This window comes from Miscanthus floridulus, chromosome 3, assembly GCF_019320115.1.
Source record: "Miscanthus floridulus cultivar M001 chromosome 3, ASM1932011v1, whole genome shotgun sequence".
Taxonomy (NCBI): domain Eukaryota; kingdom Viridiplantae; phylum Streptophyta; class Magnoliopsida; order Poales; family Poaceae; genus Miscanthus; species Miscanthus floridulus.
The window spans coordinates 124,230,216-124,249,582 of record NC_089582.1 but is presented as its reverse complement, the minus strand read 5'-3'; the positions used below and the strand labels follow the sequence as shown (position 1 = coordinate 124,249,582).

General features: G+C 54.1%; 1 protein-coding gene across 1 annotated transcript; it reads left to right on the top strand.

Annotated features, from left to right (window-relative positions):
* The first annotated feature begins 1,033 nt into the window (after window positions 1-1,033).
* On the top strand, window positions 1,034-1,765 carry LOC136544344 (uncharacterized). The gene has a single exon (XM_066536542.1). The coding sequence runs from the start codon at window positions 1,034-1,036 to the stop codon at window positions 1,763-1,765; it is 732 nt and encodes a 243-aa protein (XP_066392639.1).
* The last annotated feature ends 17,602 nt before the right edge of the window (window positions 1,766-19,367 follow it).

Sequence of the window (19,367 nt, the reverse complement as noted above, 5' to 3'; positions counted from 1 at the left end):
CCCACCTCCCTCTCTCATATTTTGTACGAGCTGTTCACTGCTGGACATGGCCGGGTGTGTGAATATCTGTGCGCAGTGCGCACCTCCCTGCTCATTAGCCCACAAGTATCGCGCTCTCGCTGCCCAGCTCGTCAGCCCCGCCACTGCCCACTGTTGCCGTGCATGACCCGCACCTCCTGCTCCCGGTCTGCCACAATGGCACATCCGCGGCACTGCTGGCTTGCGAATGGATGGAGCACTCTAGCTTGTCCCTGCGGCACGCCGCACGCTAATTAGATGGTCACAGCGGAGCTAGCTACTCTACAATAATGGAGCTAGCTACTCTATAGCTAATAAGCGAGGTACATCACGTACATGGACCTCCGTGCAGCCGGTGCTCAGGCACATACGGAGTACTGGCAATCCAGGAGTTGCTCAGGCACCTATGAGAGAGAGGGAGGTGGGAGGAAGAAGATGAGGGCAATTTGGTCCAGAAATTGTGATAAACAGGTTGAGGGGGTAAGTAGTGGTATACTTCGGAGATATACAAAATTATAATGACATGCTTCTGGTATCATGAATAGTAATGATATATCTTCGAAACGTGATATTTGTAATGACATGTATTCAATTAACCCTTTAAAATTCAGCATAACCCAACCCACATACTCCATTTAGACATTTCATTCCCAGTTTTGTTCCAGCCTCTGGGTCGTTCCCGACCGTATCTCGCTGCTCCTCCGAGACGGCGACGGCGGCTCCCTCAGCCGAGAAAGCCCAACGGCTGAGGAAAAAAAAAAAATCCGGGCTCGATTTCGACTTGGCTCTCACGATAACTGGTCCATCCATCCAACTTCGGGTCGGACTCGAAAGCGCGTGGCTGGGCCAGATCTGAGATCCAGCCCAGCTTCCTAAATCCCACGACCTCCCCTTCCCTTCCATTCTCCTGGCGCGCAACGCAATTGCTCTGCTCTCTCGCCGTCGCCTTCCTTCCGCAATCGACCGAGTCTCTCTGCTTCTCGTCGATCCAATCCATCCACAGTCCTCCTCCACCATGGTGATGTATCTGCCGCCGCGCTCCTCCTCCGCCGGGATGCGCAGGATCCGCCGCGAGCTCCAGCGCAGGAAGTCCAAGCCCTTGGCGCCCACGAGGTCGGTCGCCAAGAAGCCGTCCGCATCGCCGCCGCCGCGTCACAGCTCGAGCGACGCCGTCCGGGGTCCATGCCCTCGTCCACCGCATCGGGAGGTCCCATCGTCGACCAACGCCCATTCCCGAGGCTCCACCGTCGTCGACGTGTTGGCACATCCCAGGCCTCAAGCTTCGTCGCGCTGCACCCCCGCCTCTCCGCCACCGACGCCGCCTCGGTCCGCCCCATCTTCGGCCAGTTCCGCGCGCGGAGCTACTCCTGGCGTCCCCGCGCATCTGAAGCCCGGCACGGTGGTTCGTGTCCGCACGAGGACTGCGACGCTGAAGACGGGGCAGGTCCTCGTGCTCTGCCTCAAAGCCACGATCGTGTCGTCGTCCACCGACGGAGGCTATGAGGTTGTCTACGACGCCAACTGGCCACGCGGTGATCCCAAGAGCACCGTCCACGTCGCGCCGAACCAGGTCAGGGTGATCAATCCGTCTCCGTCGCCGACGACACCACCGCGGTCCGTGCCTCCGCCCACCGCCACTGTCGCCATGACTACGAAGAAGGAGATGCCGAGGCCAACCACGGCAGGGAAAAGCCTGCGCCTCATCCGCAGCCTCTTTCTGGAGATGGAGCTCCCCGCCCGGGCTTGACGATTTACCATGAATCGGATTCTGGGCTGGATATGCTTTGCTTGTTCGTTCATGAGTAGTCGCTGTTTTTGTTTGATTAGTTCATGAATCGTGCAAGTCCGAGTTACCGTGTGTTATCGGCAAAACTATACTGCCAGTGCCCCGCATGGTTGGCGTAAATCCTTCCCCTCTTGGCCTTGTCTTATGCATGCGTATTCACTTCAATCTACATGTGTTAGAGTGGAATAGAATGAAATTTAGTTTAATTTTACTTCAACACATGTGGATTGAAATAAATACATCCAAACAAGGCCTTTGGTGACTCATATAGTCATATGTATGCTTGTATGATTTTGTTTGTAAACTTAATGACATCATCAATGAGAAATTAATTTTCTTTTCTGAGTGATTGTTATGTTCTTCTTGCTTCCCAATTACATGTTTGAGATGGCTCATCAATACTTATGTGGTATTTTGCATTAATAAGCAATTGATGGTGCTGGTAGGCAACTAGGGGTTTATCATGAGGTGAGTTGCCCTGCTTTGTCTTGATCGAGCATTCATCACTGCATTCAGATCACTGGCTGCTGCTAGATGTGATGCATTGCATTGATTGTTCAGTTGTTCGTTCATGAGTCTGTCTCTGTTTTTAGCCCTTGTTTAGTTCCAGGAATTTGGATTTCGGGGCTACTATAGCACGTTCATTTTTATTTGGCAAATAGTATTCAAACATGGACTAATTAGGCTCAAAACGTTCGACTCGCAATTTCCCACCAAACTGTGCAATTAGTTTTTCTTTTCGTCTACATTTAATGCTCCATGTACGAGCCGCAAACATTCGATGTGACAGGTACTATAGCAACTTTTTGAAAGTTGGAGTGAAACTAAACAAGGGCTTAATTTGTTTAATTAGTTCATGAATCGTGCAAGTCCCAAGTGATCGTGTGTTATTGGCAAAATTAAACTGCCAGCATGGTTGGTGTAGATCCTTCCCCTTTTGGTGATTATATTTGTAAAAGTACGTTCTTGAATCTTAATGGCATATCTACCGGTTAATTTGCTTCCAGCTCATGTTATTGTTCTTCTTACTTCCTAGTAATCTCAAGACATGTTAAAAAAGATTACTGAAGGTTGAAAAAAAGAAATAAAAGATTCATACAGGCCGGAAAAAATGGCCATATGAAAAAAAATGATATGCCATGTGCGTTTGATGACATATGATAGTTTCGCATTGACAGAGGAACATATACATTGGCTGATGGATCCTCCAGCGACCAGTGGCATACACCTGCAAAACAACAAAACATGTCACGCGAACCAACACCTTGGAATCGAAAAACTCTTATTTAACATTTAAGGGCCAGAGCTCATACCAGTGAGAACAATCTCCTAGACCATAAACCCTAAACCCCCTTTTTTTAACACTTTTTTTAATCTATTTCCAAATTTGACACTGTTTTTTTATTTTCAAATCTAACACTTTTGGCCGCGCCTATTACCACGGCGCTGCCAAACAATGCTGCCGCGCCATGCATGGCGGTGCGGCAAAGGCGATGACGTGGCAGGGGCACGGGCCCTGACCGACTGATGTGGCAGGCGCTGCCGCGCCGTCCATCTTGGCGTGGCAGTGCCGCGCCATCACCCACGGCGCGGAAGGGCCGACTTAATGTCACGCTGCGAGCCTCCCTCCCTCCCTCTGCCTTACGTCGAACAGAGGTGAGAGCGCCCGCGCCGTCCCCCTCCCACCTCTCCGAAGCCTGCCGCCGCCCGGCCCTCCCTGCCCGCCTCCCTCCCTTCCCCAAGCTTCTCCTCGGTCTCGGTCACGGTAATGATGCTCTTATTTGTCGTTTGAACGGTGGATTCAAAGATTATGAATGGTAGCTAGGGTTTGGAGGATAAGTATATTTGGGCTAGGGGTTGGAGGAAATATTAGTTCGATTTTATCATTGTTAAGGTTAATTAGTTAGTTAGAAGCATGTTACCATGTTTAGTGTGAGGTATTATTTTAGTTGTAATGCAAATGGTTCTCCTTTACATTAATTTGCGATGTTTTGATTGATGTTAAATTACAACCGTTGTATTAGATGCAAGACATGTATCGGGAGTGTAAGAAAAATGGACCCTAAGCCCATTTACTTTGGATTTTGGTGTTTGATGACCAACACAACCAAATTGGACTAATGAATTTGCAAGTGTTTGTTTTGTAGTCCAACAGGGTGCAAGCCGTGACTTGGACGAAGGCGACGTGATGATCCGATGATCAACACCTTAAGCAAGACCTTAGGAGTACAAGAAAAGACCCAAGATATCAAGCAAAGTCCAAGCATGAAGATAGGAACCAAGCCGTACGCAAGATCGCGAAGAAACGAGCTCGCAGAGGCGACCGGACGCTGGAAGCGCGATCGGACGCTAGACCGGTGGCTCGACAGACAGGCGACCGAACGCGAGGACCGGACGCTGGCGGCAACCGACCGGACGCAGGAACGTAGCGTCCGATCGAGTACAGAAAGGTTCCAGAGCGGCATATCTGTGACCGGACGTGTCCGGTGGCAGGCGACCGGACGCTAGCCAGCGTCCGATTAGTGTTTTGCCGGCTCAATGGTCGGGACGACCGGACGCGTCCGGTCAGTAGCAGTTTCGCGGGAATTCGACCCCAATGGCTACTTTCTCAGTGGGGCTTATAAATACTGATGAGGACATCACCACACTGGACACACCGACGCCATGGTCTTCCCCAAGTTGCAATTCGTTTCCAACTCAGCTGCCACGTCGTCCTCGGATTCAGCAGACACGTTGTCACTGTTTCGGTCATAACTTCCTCATACGACATCGAAACGGGCCGTTCTTGGATGCGTTGGAAAGGGGACGACGATGCCGTCGTTTTGGATCTGGTCCCAGCTCCAGAAGGTCCGTGGATCATTCTGTGTGACCACGGCAAGGTGCTGCGTCACCTATTTGGGCCAACTTGGCCATGTATTGTGTCGGGCCTTAAGCCCAAGTTGTGGGCGCCCAACCCCTGGCCGTCCCCAACTCTAGATCGAGTCTTAGACTATAAACACAGCCGCCGCCGCCGCTACACAATTGGGTTTTGTTTAGAGTTTAGTTTTCCCTCGAGAAACTGAATCGTTCATTGTAACTGTGGTGACAAATCCTTTTACAGTGATCCAGGGCCCCCGTTCTTGATCTCCTCCACTGTGTCGATTAGTCCTTTGGAACCGAGTTCTTGAACCCTCTATTAATATTCGCGTCATTCATATTTGCAATTTCAGATTGTGTGTTTTACCTTCTTGCTTGTGCTCTTCGATTCGCTTGCAGGAAAAGCCTTCTTGGCGAGGTCAATCAAGTTGTGCTTGGTTGATAACCAACAGAGCGGTGGTGTAACGGTTGCAGGGTTCGAATCGTGTCTGATTTGAAGCCGGATCGCCAACGTCGAGATCTCCACAAATCGAACTTACCGGCTACCTCTCGGAAGATCGGGCCTGTACTCATCAAATACAACCCCCAACCGGCCATTTGAGTGGGGTGGAGCTGAGGAAACATACCAAGAGTGTTGATACACCATTTGAGTGATCTCCATATGCATAGTGCTTAGTGTTTTATTAGGTGATTAGCATAAGTGCTTTGCGAAGTGCTTAGGTTGATTAGACCACCGCTTATGCGCTTGCTCTAGGTGTTTGCCTAGTGTTTAGTGAGGTTTGCATACCTCTTGCCACCCCGTGCTTGCGAGCACAAGTGTTGTACATCGGAGGGGCTTGAAGTTTGCGAGATTACACCAACCGCGTTTGTGGTGTGGCCGCCACCGTGTACCTGAGGGAACAAGGCCCGTGGCGTTTCAGCTGGAAGCTTGATAGTGAAGACGGCAGGGAGCATCCGGGAGAGGCTTGCCGAGAGGCACATCGGAGACCCACTTGCATGTGGGGAAGGCCCGAGGCTATCCACGGAGTTACCCGACCGGGAGCTTGGCCCTTGTGAGGGATTCCTTGCGAGGGGCTCTAACGAGGACTAGGGGAAAGCTTATGCGCTTCTCGATACCTCGGTAAAAATACCGGAGTCGTCGACGGGAGTTTGCATATCTCTACCTTGCTCTTTAGCTTCCGTATTTACATTGATTACTTTACTACATTTGTGGTAGGGATAGCAACACACTAGCAAAACCATAGTTGCACATCTTGATAGATTATCTTTTGCATAGATTTTGCTAGAGGTAGAAAAAGAGGCCATAGTTTGGAGTTAGAGTTTTTAAGTTGCCTAATTCACCCCCCCCCTCTCAGGCGTCACGGTCCCCTTCAATTGGTATCAGAGCCGGTTGGCTCATATTTGGACTTTTGGCTTAACCGTCGTTGAGCCGACGCTATTGTAGAGTGGTTGGGATAGATACCGCTAGGCCTCCATAATTTGACGGCACTAACTTCCCATACTATAAAGCTAGAATGGCTTGCCACATTGAGACAGTTGATTTGGGTGTATGGAGAGTCACTTGTGACGGGATGAAACCCATCAAGAATCCTGAAAAACCCACAAAGAGTGACAAAAAAGAAATGCATTTCAATGCTAGAGCTAAGAATTGCTTGTTTGAATCTTTTAGCTTGGATGTGTTTAACCAAGTGTTTACCTTAAATACGACACATAAAATTTGGTTAAAACTCCAAGAGCTCCATGACGGCACAAGTAATGTCCATGAGCAAAAATATTATCTAGCCAAGCAAAATTATGATTCCTTTGCTATGAATGATGATGAGCTTGTTCGTGATATGTATTCTCGATTGAATCTAATCATCAGTGAGCTCCATTCAATAGGATTATTAAAGCTAGATGATGCGGACATAGTGAGGAAGATCATCTCTATTCTACCATAAAAGAAATATGCAAGCATCATCACCATCCTTCACAACATGGAGAACTTGAGCACCATGACCCCGGGCATTGTCATTGGAAAGCTAGTGGCATTTGAAATGTCACGTAAGATGGGTCAAGGAGAAGCATCTTCATCAAGCAAAGGCAAAGCTCTCGCTTGTAGTGAGAAGAAAAAGATAAAGGGCAAGAAAGTTGAGTCAAGCTCAAGCTCAAGCTCCTCAAGTGAAGAAGAAGATGAGGATGATGATGATGATGAAGATTCAAGTGATGATGATCAATCTTCCTCCTCCACCTCCGACCTTGATGAAGAATCAATCAAATTAATCAACAAGGTGGAGAAGATGATCCAAAGGCTCAATGTCAAGGGTGTGCCCATCCAAATTCAAGATCTCATTTTTACCAATCAAAGAAATGAGCAAAGAAAGAGAGGATGCTACGGATGCGGCGAGATGGGGCACTTTGTGGAAGTTTATCCAAACAAGCCCACACCCAAGGCAAAGAAGAAGTCGTGTAAGAACAAAGCCCTCACATCAATAAGGTCATGGGATGATTCTTCTAGTGAAGAAGATCATCACAAGAGGCAAGGGCGCAAGCACTCATCATCAAGCTCTTCTCGTGTGTGCCTTATGGCACGAGGTAATGAAAGCTCATCATCTAGTGAGAGCGATAGTGATGATGATTTGCCTTCTTATAATACAATTGTGCAACAAAATCTTAAATATGCTAAAGTTTGCACTAGTCAACAAAAGAAGCTCAAAACTTTAAAAGAAGAGCTAGGTAGTTCACAAGAAGCATACAAGAATTTGCTTGAACAATATGAAAACTTTGCAAATCTCAATGTTGAACTATCTACTAAAATTGAGCAACTTGAGGCTAGTGCAACAACAAGTGCATGCACAATTAATGATAAGCAACTTGAAAAGAAAAATGAAAAATTAAAAGAAAAGTTAGCTAGCTCACAAAATGATTATAAAAGTTTGCTTGCTAAAATAGAAATCATGTGCAAACATTGTGATGAGCTAACAAATAAAGTTGCTAATTCTTGAGGCCATCAAAAATACCCCCACCAAGGCATCTAAAAGAAATGACATAATTAAAAAGGATACATCTACCTCTTGCAATAATTTATGTTTAGACTCACCTTTGTGCAACCAAGCTTGTGTTGAGAAAGTGATTGTAGATACATGCACACAAGAGGTTGCAAAAGAGAATGAGCAACTCAAGCAAGAAGTAGCTCGCCTCACCAAGGACTTGACTCAAGTGAAAGGCAAGGCGAAGCAAACCCAACTTCATCAAGATAACACCGTCAAGGGAGTGAAGAAGCTTGATGAAGGACAAACCGTGGTTTGCTACGTGTGCCACAAAGAAGGCCACAAGTCCTATGAGTGCAAGGTGAAGAATGGGGGAGGAGCAAAGAAGGAGAAAAAGCAAACAAGCAAGCTCTCCAACACCTACACCAACAAGGTGGACAAGAAGGCCTCCACACCTTATCTCTTGAAGAAGAAGAAAAATAACAAGGTGGTGGCCATCAAGGTGAACAAGCAAGCCAACAATGGGGTCAAACGCTTTTGGGTGCCAAAGGAAATCATTTCAAACATGAAGAGCACCAAGAAGGTTTGGATCCCGAAAGGGAAGTGAGAAGTCCATCGGACTTCGGGGAATTTGGAGACTTGGCAAAGTTTGGGTGCATTACATGGGGTGCATCATGATGGACAAAGTAATTGCCAAGTAGGTTAGTGAATACTAAGGACCAAAATTCCCCTTCCCATGTTAGGTAACTAGATGTCATTACTTTCAATTAGCATTTATTTCAATTGGTATTGTCTTTCAATTGGTATACTCTTAAAGCATCTAGTTATCTTTTATGCCTAATGTTTGCATTTACATGCTTAAATACTTTGTCATGCATTCAATAGGTATATCATATGATAGGCTTGCTCGGTTTCATTATCAACCTGTCGGTGTTTCGGACCAGGGGGTCCTTAACCAACCAGTGAATTTGAACTGCGTGCCCCTAATCCCAGATGGTGATGCAAAGAGACACAAGGTTTATACTGGTTCAGGCAATCGATGCCCTACGTCTAGTCTGAGAGATCGATCTTGTATTCCTTGCACCGAAGTGCTCATAGTAGGGGGGTTACAAGCTAGGGGAGAGATGGAGCTAGTCCCAGGTCTCAGCAAGGTGTCATGTGGGCCATCTGAGACGTTGCTCTCAGGCGGCTGGGATGTGTGGGTGTGTTACAATGTGTTCCTCCTTTTTCTCCTCTCCCCCTCTAAGTGGCCTAAGTCCTCTCCTTTTATAGTTGAAGGGAGGACAAGGACAATACATGTGTTTAACTATGCGGCGTCGTGCCAACAGGGGCGGCATGTCTGAGCCTTGTGGCCTATTCCTGTGGCGGCGTGGTCATCGGAGTGGTCCGTCCTTGGAGCACTGGGGCGGCATGCTAGTCCCATCCGATCCTGTGCGTCGTGAGAGCCCTGGGACTGCCCCAGAGTGGGTGCGGCGGTGGACGTGCAAGCCACTGTGGACGGACTATGCGCGAGGCCGAGGCTTTGGTCGGTGCCGAGGCTGCACTGCAGTGGGGGGTCTCGGCGGGCACAAACCCCGAGATAGCTGAGACCTTGGCGCACAGTGCCGAGGCCCCGAGTGGGTGGCTGATCTGGTGCGCCGGCTTGGAGGCGGTGATAACCCGGGGCAAGTTGTCCATGTCGTGTTGTTTTCGAGGTGGGGATCACGGGGCACAGTGCAGTGTGGGTGCTGATCGTGGGTACAGCGTCAGAACACAGTGGCCGGTAATCCCCGCCGTGCCCTGTCCTAGCTGGTATGGTGTTGATGCAACGTTGGGTCCCGTCGGCCATTCTGTGGCGTCGAACCATCGTCCGGCTGAGATTGCGGGAGTGGTTGAAATATTAATGAGACATGACGCGCTGTCGGGAGGGTCGGTCGAGGCGGGGGCGACGGACTATGGATAAGCTGGTCTTGCGCGATACAGAGAATGAGGCCTCGCGCGAGACGGAGAGCGGAGCCTCACGCGATACGGAGAATGCACCCCCTGCCAAGGCCTTTCGTGGAGAGCCTCACGCGAGGCGGAGATTGTGTTCCCTGCCGAGGCCTCCCGTGGAGAGCCTCGCGTGGGGCGAAGATTGTGTCAGGACGCCGAGACCTCCTGTGCGAGGCTCGAGGTGAGGCGGAGGGCTCGGTGGGCCCGGTCATGGCGAGTGAGGGGCCCATGGCTTACCTTCTAGCTTTGTTTTTGATGGGACTTAGGCAACCCCTTTGATTGTTCGCTCAGGGTACCCCGTTCTAAAGTACCCGACAGTAGCCCCCGAGCCTCTGGGGGAGTGCGTGCACTCTCCCTGAGGGTTTGCCGAGGCTTGGTTTATACCCGCTCCCGTAGGAATTGGGTTTTGTTTCTTGAGGTTCCGGTGGGTACGCGCGAGCACACCCACCGGGTGTAGCCCCCAAGGCCCTAGAGGAGTGGAGTTACTCCTCCAGGGGCTTTTTTCATTTTCGTGTTTGAGCGAGTAGTTTTTATCGTATTTGTCGAGCCCATAAGCGCAAGTTTGGGTTGCGGGGGTCTCGGCGAGGCTGCAGAAAAAAGCCCTCTAGCCTCCGCACGGAGCGAGAGGTCCATCAGGGGTCCCCCTAACTTTGGGTACGACCCTCACGCTTCCTTTTTGCTCGGAAGGAGGGGTGGAATGTGCCAAGCTACCCTCAATGGGCACGAGCGTGGACACTTCCGGTGAGCTATTATCGGGTAGTCCGAGTGGAGGCCCGAACCCCGTTCGCTAGGGGACGGCTAGCGGTCTAGAGATGCACTCCAAGAGTACCAGAGGGTTTCTCTAGTGGGTGCTGAGGCCGTTCGCTGGGCCTCGGTGGCTCGGTGCCTCCCTACGGTGGGATCCCATTCGGAGACTTCCCTGCTGGTCTCGGACACGACTTAGGATGCCCCGAGCGACTGTTCGCTCGGGCCTTGGCCATTCGTGGGCTCGCCCCGAAGTCGTCCCTGACTCTGTTGCCCTAGGGCGGCTGTCGAAACCTCTTGGAGGCCCAGCCTTCGAACCCCTAGACCATAACGGGCTCAATGCCCTTTATCGTGTTTGGTAATGAAACCTCTAGCGTGGGTTTGGACCATTTGTCTTGGTCTTGGGTGCAAGAGGAGCCCCCGAGCCTCTGCCTGGAGCAAGAGGGCGGTCGGGGGTCCCCTGACTTTTTCATCTGACCCTCACATATCCTTTTCGTTTGGACAGAGGGTTTATTTGCTGAGCCCCTTCTGGTCTCAGCAAGGTTGCAGGAAGAGCCCCTAACCTCTGTGTGGAGTGAGAGGGCCGTCGGGAGTTCCCCTGGCTTTTTATACGCCCCTCGCGCGTGAGGGTTTGTTTGCCGAGGCCCCTTTTTGGGCGCGAGCCTAGGTTTGTGGGGTCTCGACGTATTTGCAGGAAGAGCCCCCTAGCCTCTGCACAGGGTGAGAGGGCCGTCAGGAGCTCCCTTGTCTTTTTGTACGACCCTCACGCTTCCTTTTCGCTCGGAAGGAGGGTTTGTTTTACCGAGCCCCTTTGAGTGCGAGCCGTGGTCGCTGGGTCTCGGCAAGGTTGTAGGAAGAGCCCCTTAGCCTCTGCATAGAACGAGAAGGCCATCGGGGGTTCCCCTGACTTTTTGTGCGACCCTCATGCTTCCTTTTCGCTCGGAAGGAGGGGTGGAATATGCCTCGCTACCCTCGGTGGGCACGAGCGGTGGCACTTCCGGTGAGCTGTTATCGGGTAGTCCGAGTGGAGACCCGAACCCCATTCGCTAGGGGATGGCTAGCAGTCCAGAGACACACTCCAAGAGTACCAGAGGATGTCTCTAGTGGGTGCCGAGGCCGTTCACTGGGCCTTGGTGGCTCGGTGCCTCCCTACGGTGGGATCCCATTCGGAGACTTTCCTGCCGGTCTCGGACACGACTTTGGGCATCCCAAGCGTTTCGCTTGCTTGGGCCTCGGCCCCGTATAGGCTCGCCCACGGTCGTCCCTGACTCTGTTATCCTGGGGTGGCTGTTGAAACCCTTTGGGGCCCAGCCTTCGAACCCCTGGATCGTAATAGGCTCAGAGCCTGGTTCCTTCATACGAAAGGAACAGGCCGCAGGGAATATCTTCCCTATTAGCTCGACAACGGGTGGCGTGCCTTTTGAGGCGATTTCATCGGGAGGCAAAATAACACCTGCTGTCGTAGTGGCCGAGCGTGACGTGGTGGATGGGACGTAACTGTCCTCGCATTTAATGCGGGAGGCGTGGGCGCGTGGGCCGGCGAAATTGGCTCGTGGTTAACTACGCCGGATCGGGGGGAAAACCTCCCCAGTTTCATCGCCCGTTCGTTTCGCCTCCTCCCTGCATAAATACCCAAAGGGTCTCACCCCTCCTCATCTTACCTTGCCAGTATTAGCACTGCCTCCGTCGAGCCATCGCTAGAGCATCGGGTGCCGGGAAGAAGAGGAGAGAAGAGCGAGCCTAGGGAGAAAGCGAGAGCGTGGGAGAGAGAGAAAAAACTCACCGCCGCACCCGATTCCTCCATCACACCCATGGCCGGTGACATCATCATTGTCGAGGCGGACCCCTGGGGCCCATCGGACATCACCAAGGAGATGCTTTAGTCGCTTGTCGATGGTGGACTCCTTCGCCCGGTGATAGACCCCACTAGGCCAGAGTGGATTGCTCCGTACGACGAGCCAGAGCTGAGGCCTCGCGATGGCTATGTCGTGAGCTTCGTCTCCTTTCACGAGCACGGCCTCGGCGTCCCGGTGGACCGGTTCATGCGGGCGCTCCCGCACTACTATGGTGTGGAGCTCCACAACTTTAATCCCAACTCCATCACTCAGGCGGCTATCTTTGTTGCCGTCTGCGAGGGGTATTTGGGGATTGCTCCCCATTAGGAGTTGTGGCTCCACCTATTCTAGGCAGGGCATACTACCAAGCCGATGGGCACATCGGGTAAGAGGAAGGCGACGAGGGCCGGCGGCTGCACTCTCCAAGTGCGTCAGGACCGCCTGCACCTCTATATCCTAGCCCAACTCGCGTCCTCCAATCATCGGTGGTACACGAGTTGGTTCTACCTCCGCAACGATGACAGAGGACTTCCCCCCTACACTGGGTGGATTATGGAGAGTTGTTCGGAGAGATGGAAGTACGGCGTCCCGAAGGACGACTAGCCCAAGCTACAGCCGCTTCTGGAGGGGCTGGCGAGGCTATGAGGCCACGGTCTCACCGTGGCCATGGTCGTGGCCACCTTCCACCGTCGGAGGGTGCTACCGCTGATGGCTCGGCGGTAGCGGCTGTTCAAGATGAAGCCGGGTGAGCCTATTGAGGGCACCTAGATGTCCTCCTCTGCCCTTTCCGACGAGGAAATTCTTCGTCGGGTGGGGGAGACGATAGAGGCGAAGCTAAGGGGTGGCAATTTGACCCCTATCGCGATGCGACCGTCATGGGGGTTCCTCTCGCTGGTAAGTCATGTGCCGCTGTAGCCTCCGAGCCTCCTCAATCTCCCCTTACCCCTTGTTTCCTTATGCACGTCCGTCATTCCTGTAGGGTATGAGGGACGTGTGCTCCTCTCCGCTGCCCGTCCCCAAGGACGCGAGGCGGCGGGCGATCAACCACGCGCATGCCGATGCGCAGAAAAAGTAGAAAGACGCTAAGGCGGCGAAGCGCATGAAGCAAATCCTCACGCGCGAGGAGCTGGATAAGCGCCGCCGTGAATAATGGAAGGATGGTCTCCCATTGGAGGAATCCCCGTCGACGTCGCTGTCGACGGAGGCCTTGGACGAGGATGACAGGGGCAAGATGGGGCGAGGTCCCCTTGACCACCTTCCTGACATAGTGGAGGTGGCGCCCGAGGCATCGGCAAGCAGCCCGGCACTCCCGGGAGGAGGAGAAGCGGACCCGGGGCCGGTGATCGCCCGCTCCAGGGCTGAGGCCGACACGCCCGAGGCGCGGGCATTGGGCAGACACGCCGTCAGCTCGGTGGGCTCGGTGGCCATGGTGGAGCGAGTGGCGGTGGAGACGACGCCACCGCCCCCACAGAGGACCGAAGGGGCGCCGGGGTCCATTGAGGACCGACCGACGCCGATGGATACGGAGGCGATGCCTCTACCGCCGCCTCCACCATTGCAGACGAGGTTTGCTGTGGTGAAGCGGTTGCTATCCCGTTCAAGGTAAGTGTATTTTTGGTGGGGTCATAGTGCATTCCGTTTGCCTTTTTGGTCTCACGCTGACCCTGTAGGTTATTTTTCCTTAGTTGGAAGCGGCCTGCAGACGAGCTCCCCTTGGCGCCCCTTAAGGCGCTTAAGGCGAGCCTCGACTCCTCCGCCCACTGGGTGGTGGAGGCACAAGCCACTATCCAACACGGCACGGCGTCGGCGAGGGTCGACCCGAAGGAGCCAGCTGCCCAAGGAGGGGCTACCGAGGCGGCCCCTACACAGACGAGGGAGGGAGCGCTTCCGCCCGACAGGAGCAAGGCTCACGAGTTGGATGGGGCCGGCGCACCCTTGGTTGCCGAGGCCCCTGGGGTCTCCAAGGCTGAGGCGATGGTGGACAGGGCGCCCAAGACCGCCGAGACCACAGTGGCCGCGGTTGGTGTTTCTGCGTCCTCCGAGGCCATGATGGCGGAGGCCGGAGCCCCCGGGGGCACTGATGCCGCCGTAATGGCGGCGAGGCCATCTACCCAGGAGGCGGAGATGAAGGCGGGGGAGGCCTCGGAGGCGCCCTTGGTTCAGGGGTCGCCGTTGTTGCGAGAGGGTGCCCGGGAGGTGGAGGTCTATCCGATCTCCTCCGACGATACTTCTCGGGCATGGGAGGTGGTCGACACCGAGGATGTCGGTGTCATGGAACAGCCGGCGCCAGTCTTGGATGAGGGAAACTTGGCCCTTGTGCGGGCACGGCTCGAGCCTCGTGGGTGGGATCACCCGCGGGTACTGTGGCGGAGCCAGGATGACCCTGAGGGGGAGCCTCCGTTTGCCCTTGAGGACACGGCTGAGGGCAGGCACTGGGGCACCTTCGAGCAATACCGCTAGCTGGCAGAGCGGTCGCTACAGACAGCCCTATCCGTGGTGGCCGATGAACTGCCCGGAGTCGCCTAGGTTCGTGTTTTCCTTTCTCACGCGATGTTGTCCTTTTCTGGTTTTGTTGCATTCAATGACCCTCATTCTGCTTCCCCAGGAGCTCGAGACCCGGTCGCTTGGGAAGTTGGTCTTTCTCCGATGAGAGAGGGGCATCTGGGACCAGCTTCAGCGGTAAAAGGGCCTTCTTGCCGGTGCCAACAAGCTCCTATCGGCGCGGAGCATGGAGGTAGAGGACCTCCGCCTTCGTTGTGCCGACGTGAAGGTCGAGGCAGCCACGGCCCAGACACAGCTCGCCCCTCTGGCGGCGCGAGTGAAGGAGTTGGAGGAGGAGCTCACCCATGCGGTCAGAGATTGGGATGCCTTCAGGGGTCGAGCCATTGAAGCTATGGCCTCGGCCTCGGATCTCGCGGGGCAGCTGGGGGCAGAACAGAGGGTGCACCAGCTGACGAAAGGTGCCTTGGATGAGGCCCTTGCTGCAGCTGAGGCCTCGTAGACCAAGGCTGTGGTTTGGAGGGGGACTGTCGAGGGTGAGTTTTAGTCCCCTTATTTTGTTTTCTTTTTCTTATGTTCGCTCCCTAACTCCCTTGTGTGACGCAGAGCTGGGGAGTGAAGCTTCTAGGGTGGCCGAGGCTTCTCGGGTCGAGGCCTAGCGCTTGAAGGAGGAGGTCGAGGCTTCTTGGGCCAAGGCCCTGTGCTGGAAGGAGAAAACCGAGGCCTATCAGGTCAAGACCCAACGCTGGGAGCAGAAGGCCAAGGGTGAGTTCCGTGGGTTTCCGCCCCTAACTTAGTATGTTTTCTCCCTCGCTCGACCTCATTCCATTTTCCGCGGTGCAGAGTCAGAGGCGGAGGTTACTCGGGTCGCCGAGGCTTCCAGCGCGGTGCAGACGGTGCTCGAGACCGAGATCAGGGAGCACGAGGCGCTGAAGCGTGCTGCCCTTTCTGCCTGCGAGGCCCTAGAGGTTGAAGGGGTTCAGTCAGGCAGCTCCCTAGGGAGCCATTTGATCACACTAAGCAACCAGATGCGCGAGCGACTCCGAGGAGCACTGCACACGGGTGTCAAGCGCGCTCTGGCCGTAATCTCTTCTCACTACGTCGGCGTCGACCTCCTGGCCATCAGCGATGGGTATGTCCTGCCTGATGATGACAAGGAGGCTGACGCGGCGGTCACGAAGCTGATGAAAGTGGCGGAAGGCCCTGGCACAGCGCTGGCGACGCTCTTTGAAGAGGAGGTGGTTCCTCCCCTACCACCCGTTGGTGTTGAAGGCCCTGAGCCTTGATCTAGGCCCCAGGGGCTTATGTAAAAATAGAGTAGGAGTTATTTTTGTATCATAACGTTTGTGGCCGTCGAGGCCTCTATTTCTGAAGTATTTGTGTTTCTTAGTTGTTTTTCTTATGTTTCTGAGCCTCTGCCCTCTGTTGCTTCTGATCAGATTTTGTTTGCAAAACACCCCTTTGGGGCCTAAGCCGTCCCTTGGGCGAGAGGTTGTGAGGGAGTGCCGTAGCCCGGAGGCGTAGGCCGTCTCGCGGCTCTACCGGCCTCTTGCCTAGGAAACAGACTTGGTCCGAGGAGTTTTTACAACTGATTCGTCAGAGCCTGCTAGAGTCTTGGCGTAGGAATTTTTGCGAAAAACAACTAAAGAATGGTGCGTGGGACCTAGGGGGGAGTCCCCCATCTAGCCCCCGAGGGAGGCTTGGTCCTGCCGAGGCAGAGCCGAGTCTCCCTTGCAGTGTTACTGAATTGCCAAGACCTACGATGGGCTCAGGGGGTTACTCGAAAAATTTAGATCAACTAAAGAACGCTTTTTAATTGCATTTCAAGAAACGACATATACAATACTTGGAAATTTAGGGATAAAAGCGACGTAGCTGTTCTATGTTCCAAGCGTTGGTGAAGACTTCACCCTTCTCGTTGGCCAGCTTGTAGGTCCCGAGCTTCAGTACTTGGGCGATGATGTACGGTCCTTCCCATGGCGGGGTCAGCTTGTGGCGGCCCTTGTTGCTCTGTGCTAGCCTCAACACTAGGTCGCCCACCTTCAAGTCTCGGCTTCAGACGCGTCGAGCCTAATAGTGCCGTAAGCTCTGCTGGTATTTGGCCGAGTGTAGTAGCGTGACGTCTTGGGCTTCCTCCAGTTGATCGAGGGCGTCCTCTCGGGTGGTGCGGTTACTTTGTTCATTATAGGCTTGTAACCTCGGGGAACCATATTCCAAATCAGTGGGGAGGATGGCCTCGGCCCCATAGACCAGGAAGAAAGGCGTGAACCCCGTGGCTCGGCTTGGAGTGTTCCTTAGGCTCCAGATGACCGATGGGAGTTCGGCGAGCCATTTCTTGCCAAACTTTTTCAACCGGTTATGAATCCTTGGCTTGAGGCCTTGTAGGATCATGCCGTTGGCACGCTCTACTTGGCCGTTGGTCCTTGGGCGTCCTACGGCCGATCAGGCCACATGGATGTGGTGGTCGTCGCAAAACGTTAGGAACTTTTTGCCAGTGAATTGCGTCCCATTGTCGGTGATGATGGTGTTGGGGACCCCAAACCTATGGATAATGTCAGTGAAGAACAGCACCGCCTGCTCGGATTTGATTCGATTGATTGGACGAGCCTCGATCCATTTGGAAAACTTGTCGATTGATACCAGTAGATGGGTGTAGCTCCCGGGGGCCTTTTACAGAGGCCCGACCATGTCGAGCCCCCACACGGCGATGCACATCGCGGGCCCTCCGTCGGGCTCCCCTACCTTCACCGCGACCTCGCTGTTCCTATTCAAGAGTGTCTCGAAGCTGCAGCAGAAGGAGTTGGTCTTGTTCAACCTTGGCCTAGAGCTCACGGAGTTGTTCTAGGTCTGGGCGTTGAGGTCACGCAAGGGCGGGGGTCTCGTTTCATGCGGCCGGCAGGACAATGCGTGGAGGTGTGGCAGCGCCTGTACCTGGGCGAAGCGGGGAACGGCTACCTACCCCATCGTCCTCCTCGCTTGCTCTCGGCATCCCGAGCCTGACGTGAAAACACTCACGAGTGGGGTCGTAGGTACCCTCGTTGTTGGAGTCAGAGTAGCCGAAGTAGTAGTCGCTCGCGGCCAAGAACTGGTGCATAGCCCTAGGGTCGTGGAGTCCAGAGAAATCCACTCCGGGCCATGCCTTGTCCTCCTCCAAGGAGTCAGCGTGGGTGCTCAGGTCAAGAGCGAAGCACTGGCGGCGTTCCAAGGGATCCTCGTGAGCGGTAGTGTAAGCATAGGCATGAGAGGCGGCGGCATTTCTCAACCCAAAGGGGTATGGGGATGGTGCCATCGCCTGACTCTGCTCCGCCGAGATCGGCTCCTCAGGGAGTGGTGGAGCGGATCTTGACGACTGGGCATCACCGCGTGCCACCGGCGATTTTCCTTTGTCCAAGCTCAGGCTAGACAGGTCCCCAGCTAGGGACCCTGTGCCAACAGCTGGTCGTAGGAAATCAGTGGGGAGCGGCGTGCCGCCCCGGATTCACGTAGCATCAGGGTGGTCTTGCTCGCGTCGTGCCTGGTGAGCACGGCGAGAGCGGCTACCCGGGCGCCACCTGCGCCTGGGCTACCGGTGCGTGACTTCATTATCGGTTGGTGGGGCTCGAGGAGTGAGGAGTACCATGTTGTACTCATGCCCTAGGGACATGAACTCTAGGCTCCCAAACCAAACCACCGTGCCGAGACGCAATGGTCGTACGGGGTCTGCCATCCGGGACCTGTTGGGATGACAAAACTGACACGCAGAGGCCCCTACCTGGCGCGCCAACTGTCGGTGTTTCGGACTGGGGGGTCCTCAACCAACCAGTGAATTTGAACTGCGTGCCCCTAATCCTGGATAGTGATGCAAAGAGACACAAGGTTTATACTGGTTCAAGCAATCGATGTCCTACGTCCAGTCTGAGAGATCAATCTTGTATTCCTTGCATCGAAGTGCTCGTAGTAGGGGGTTACAAGCTAGGGGAGAGAGGGAGCTAGTCCTAGGTCTCGGCAAGGTGTCGTGTGGGCCGTCTGAGACGTTGCTCTCAGGCGGCTGGGATGTGTGCGTGTGTTACAATGTGTTCCTCCTTTTTCTCCTCTCCCCCTCTAAGTGGCCCAAGTCCCCTCCTTTTATAGTTGAAGGGAGGACAAGGATAGTACATGTGTTTAACTATGTGGCGTCATGCCAATAGGGGCGGCATGTCCGAGCCCTGTGGCCTGTTCCTATGGCGGCGTGGTCGTCGGAGTGGTTCGTCCTTGGAGCACTGGGGCGGCGTGCCAGTCTCATCCGATCCTGTGCATCATGAGAGCCCTGGGACTGCCCTAGAGTGGGTGCGGCGGTGGACGTGCAAGCCGCTGTGGACAGACTGTGCGCGAGGCCGAGGCTTTGGTCGATGCCGAGGCTGCACCATAGTGGGGGGTCTCGGTGGGCACAAACCCCGAGATAGCAAAGACCTTGGCGCACAGTGCCGAGGCCCTGAGTGGGCGGCTGATCTGGTGCGCTGGCTTGGAGGCGGTGATAACCTGGGGCAAGTTGTCCATGTCGTGTTGTTTTCGAGGCGGGGATCGCGGGGCACAGTGCAGTGTGGGTGCTGATCGTGGGCACAGCGTTAGAACACAGTGGCCGGTAATCCCCGTCGTGCCATATCCCAGCCGGTATGGCGTTGATGCGACGTTGGGTCCCGTCGGCCATTCTGTGGCGTTGAACCATCGTCC

Excerpts from the sequence above, each read along its gene's own strand:
- LOC136544344 (XM_066536542.1), top strand. The coding sequence starts at position 1,034 with ATGGTGATGTATCTGCCGCCGCGCTCCTCCTCCGCCGGGATGCGCAGG.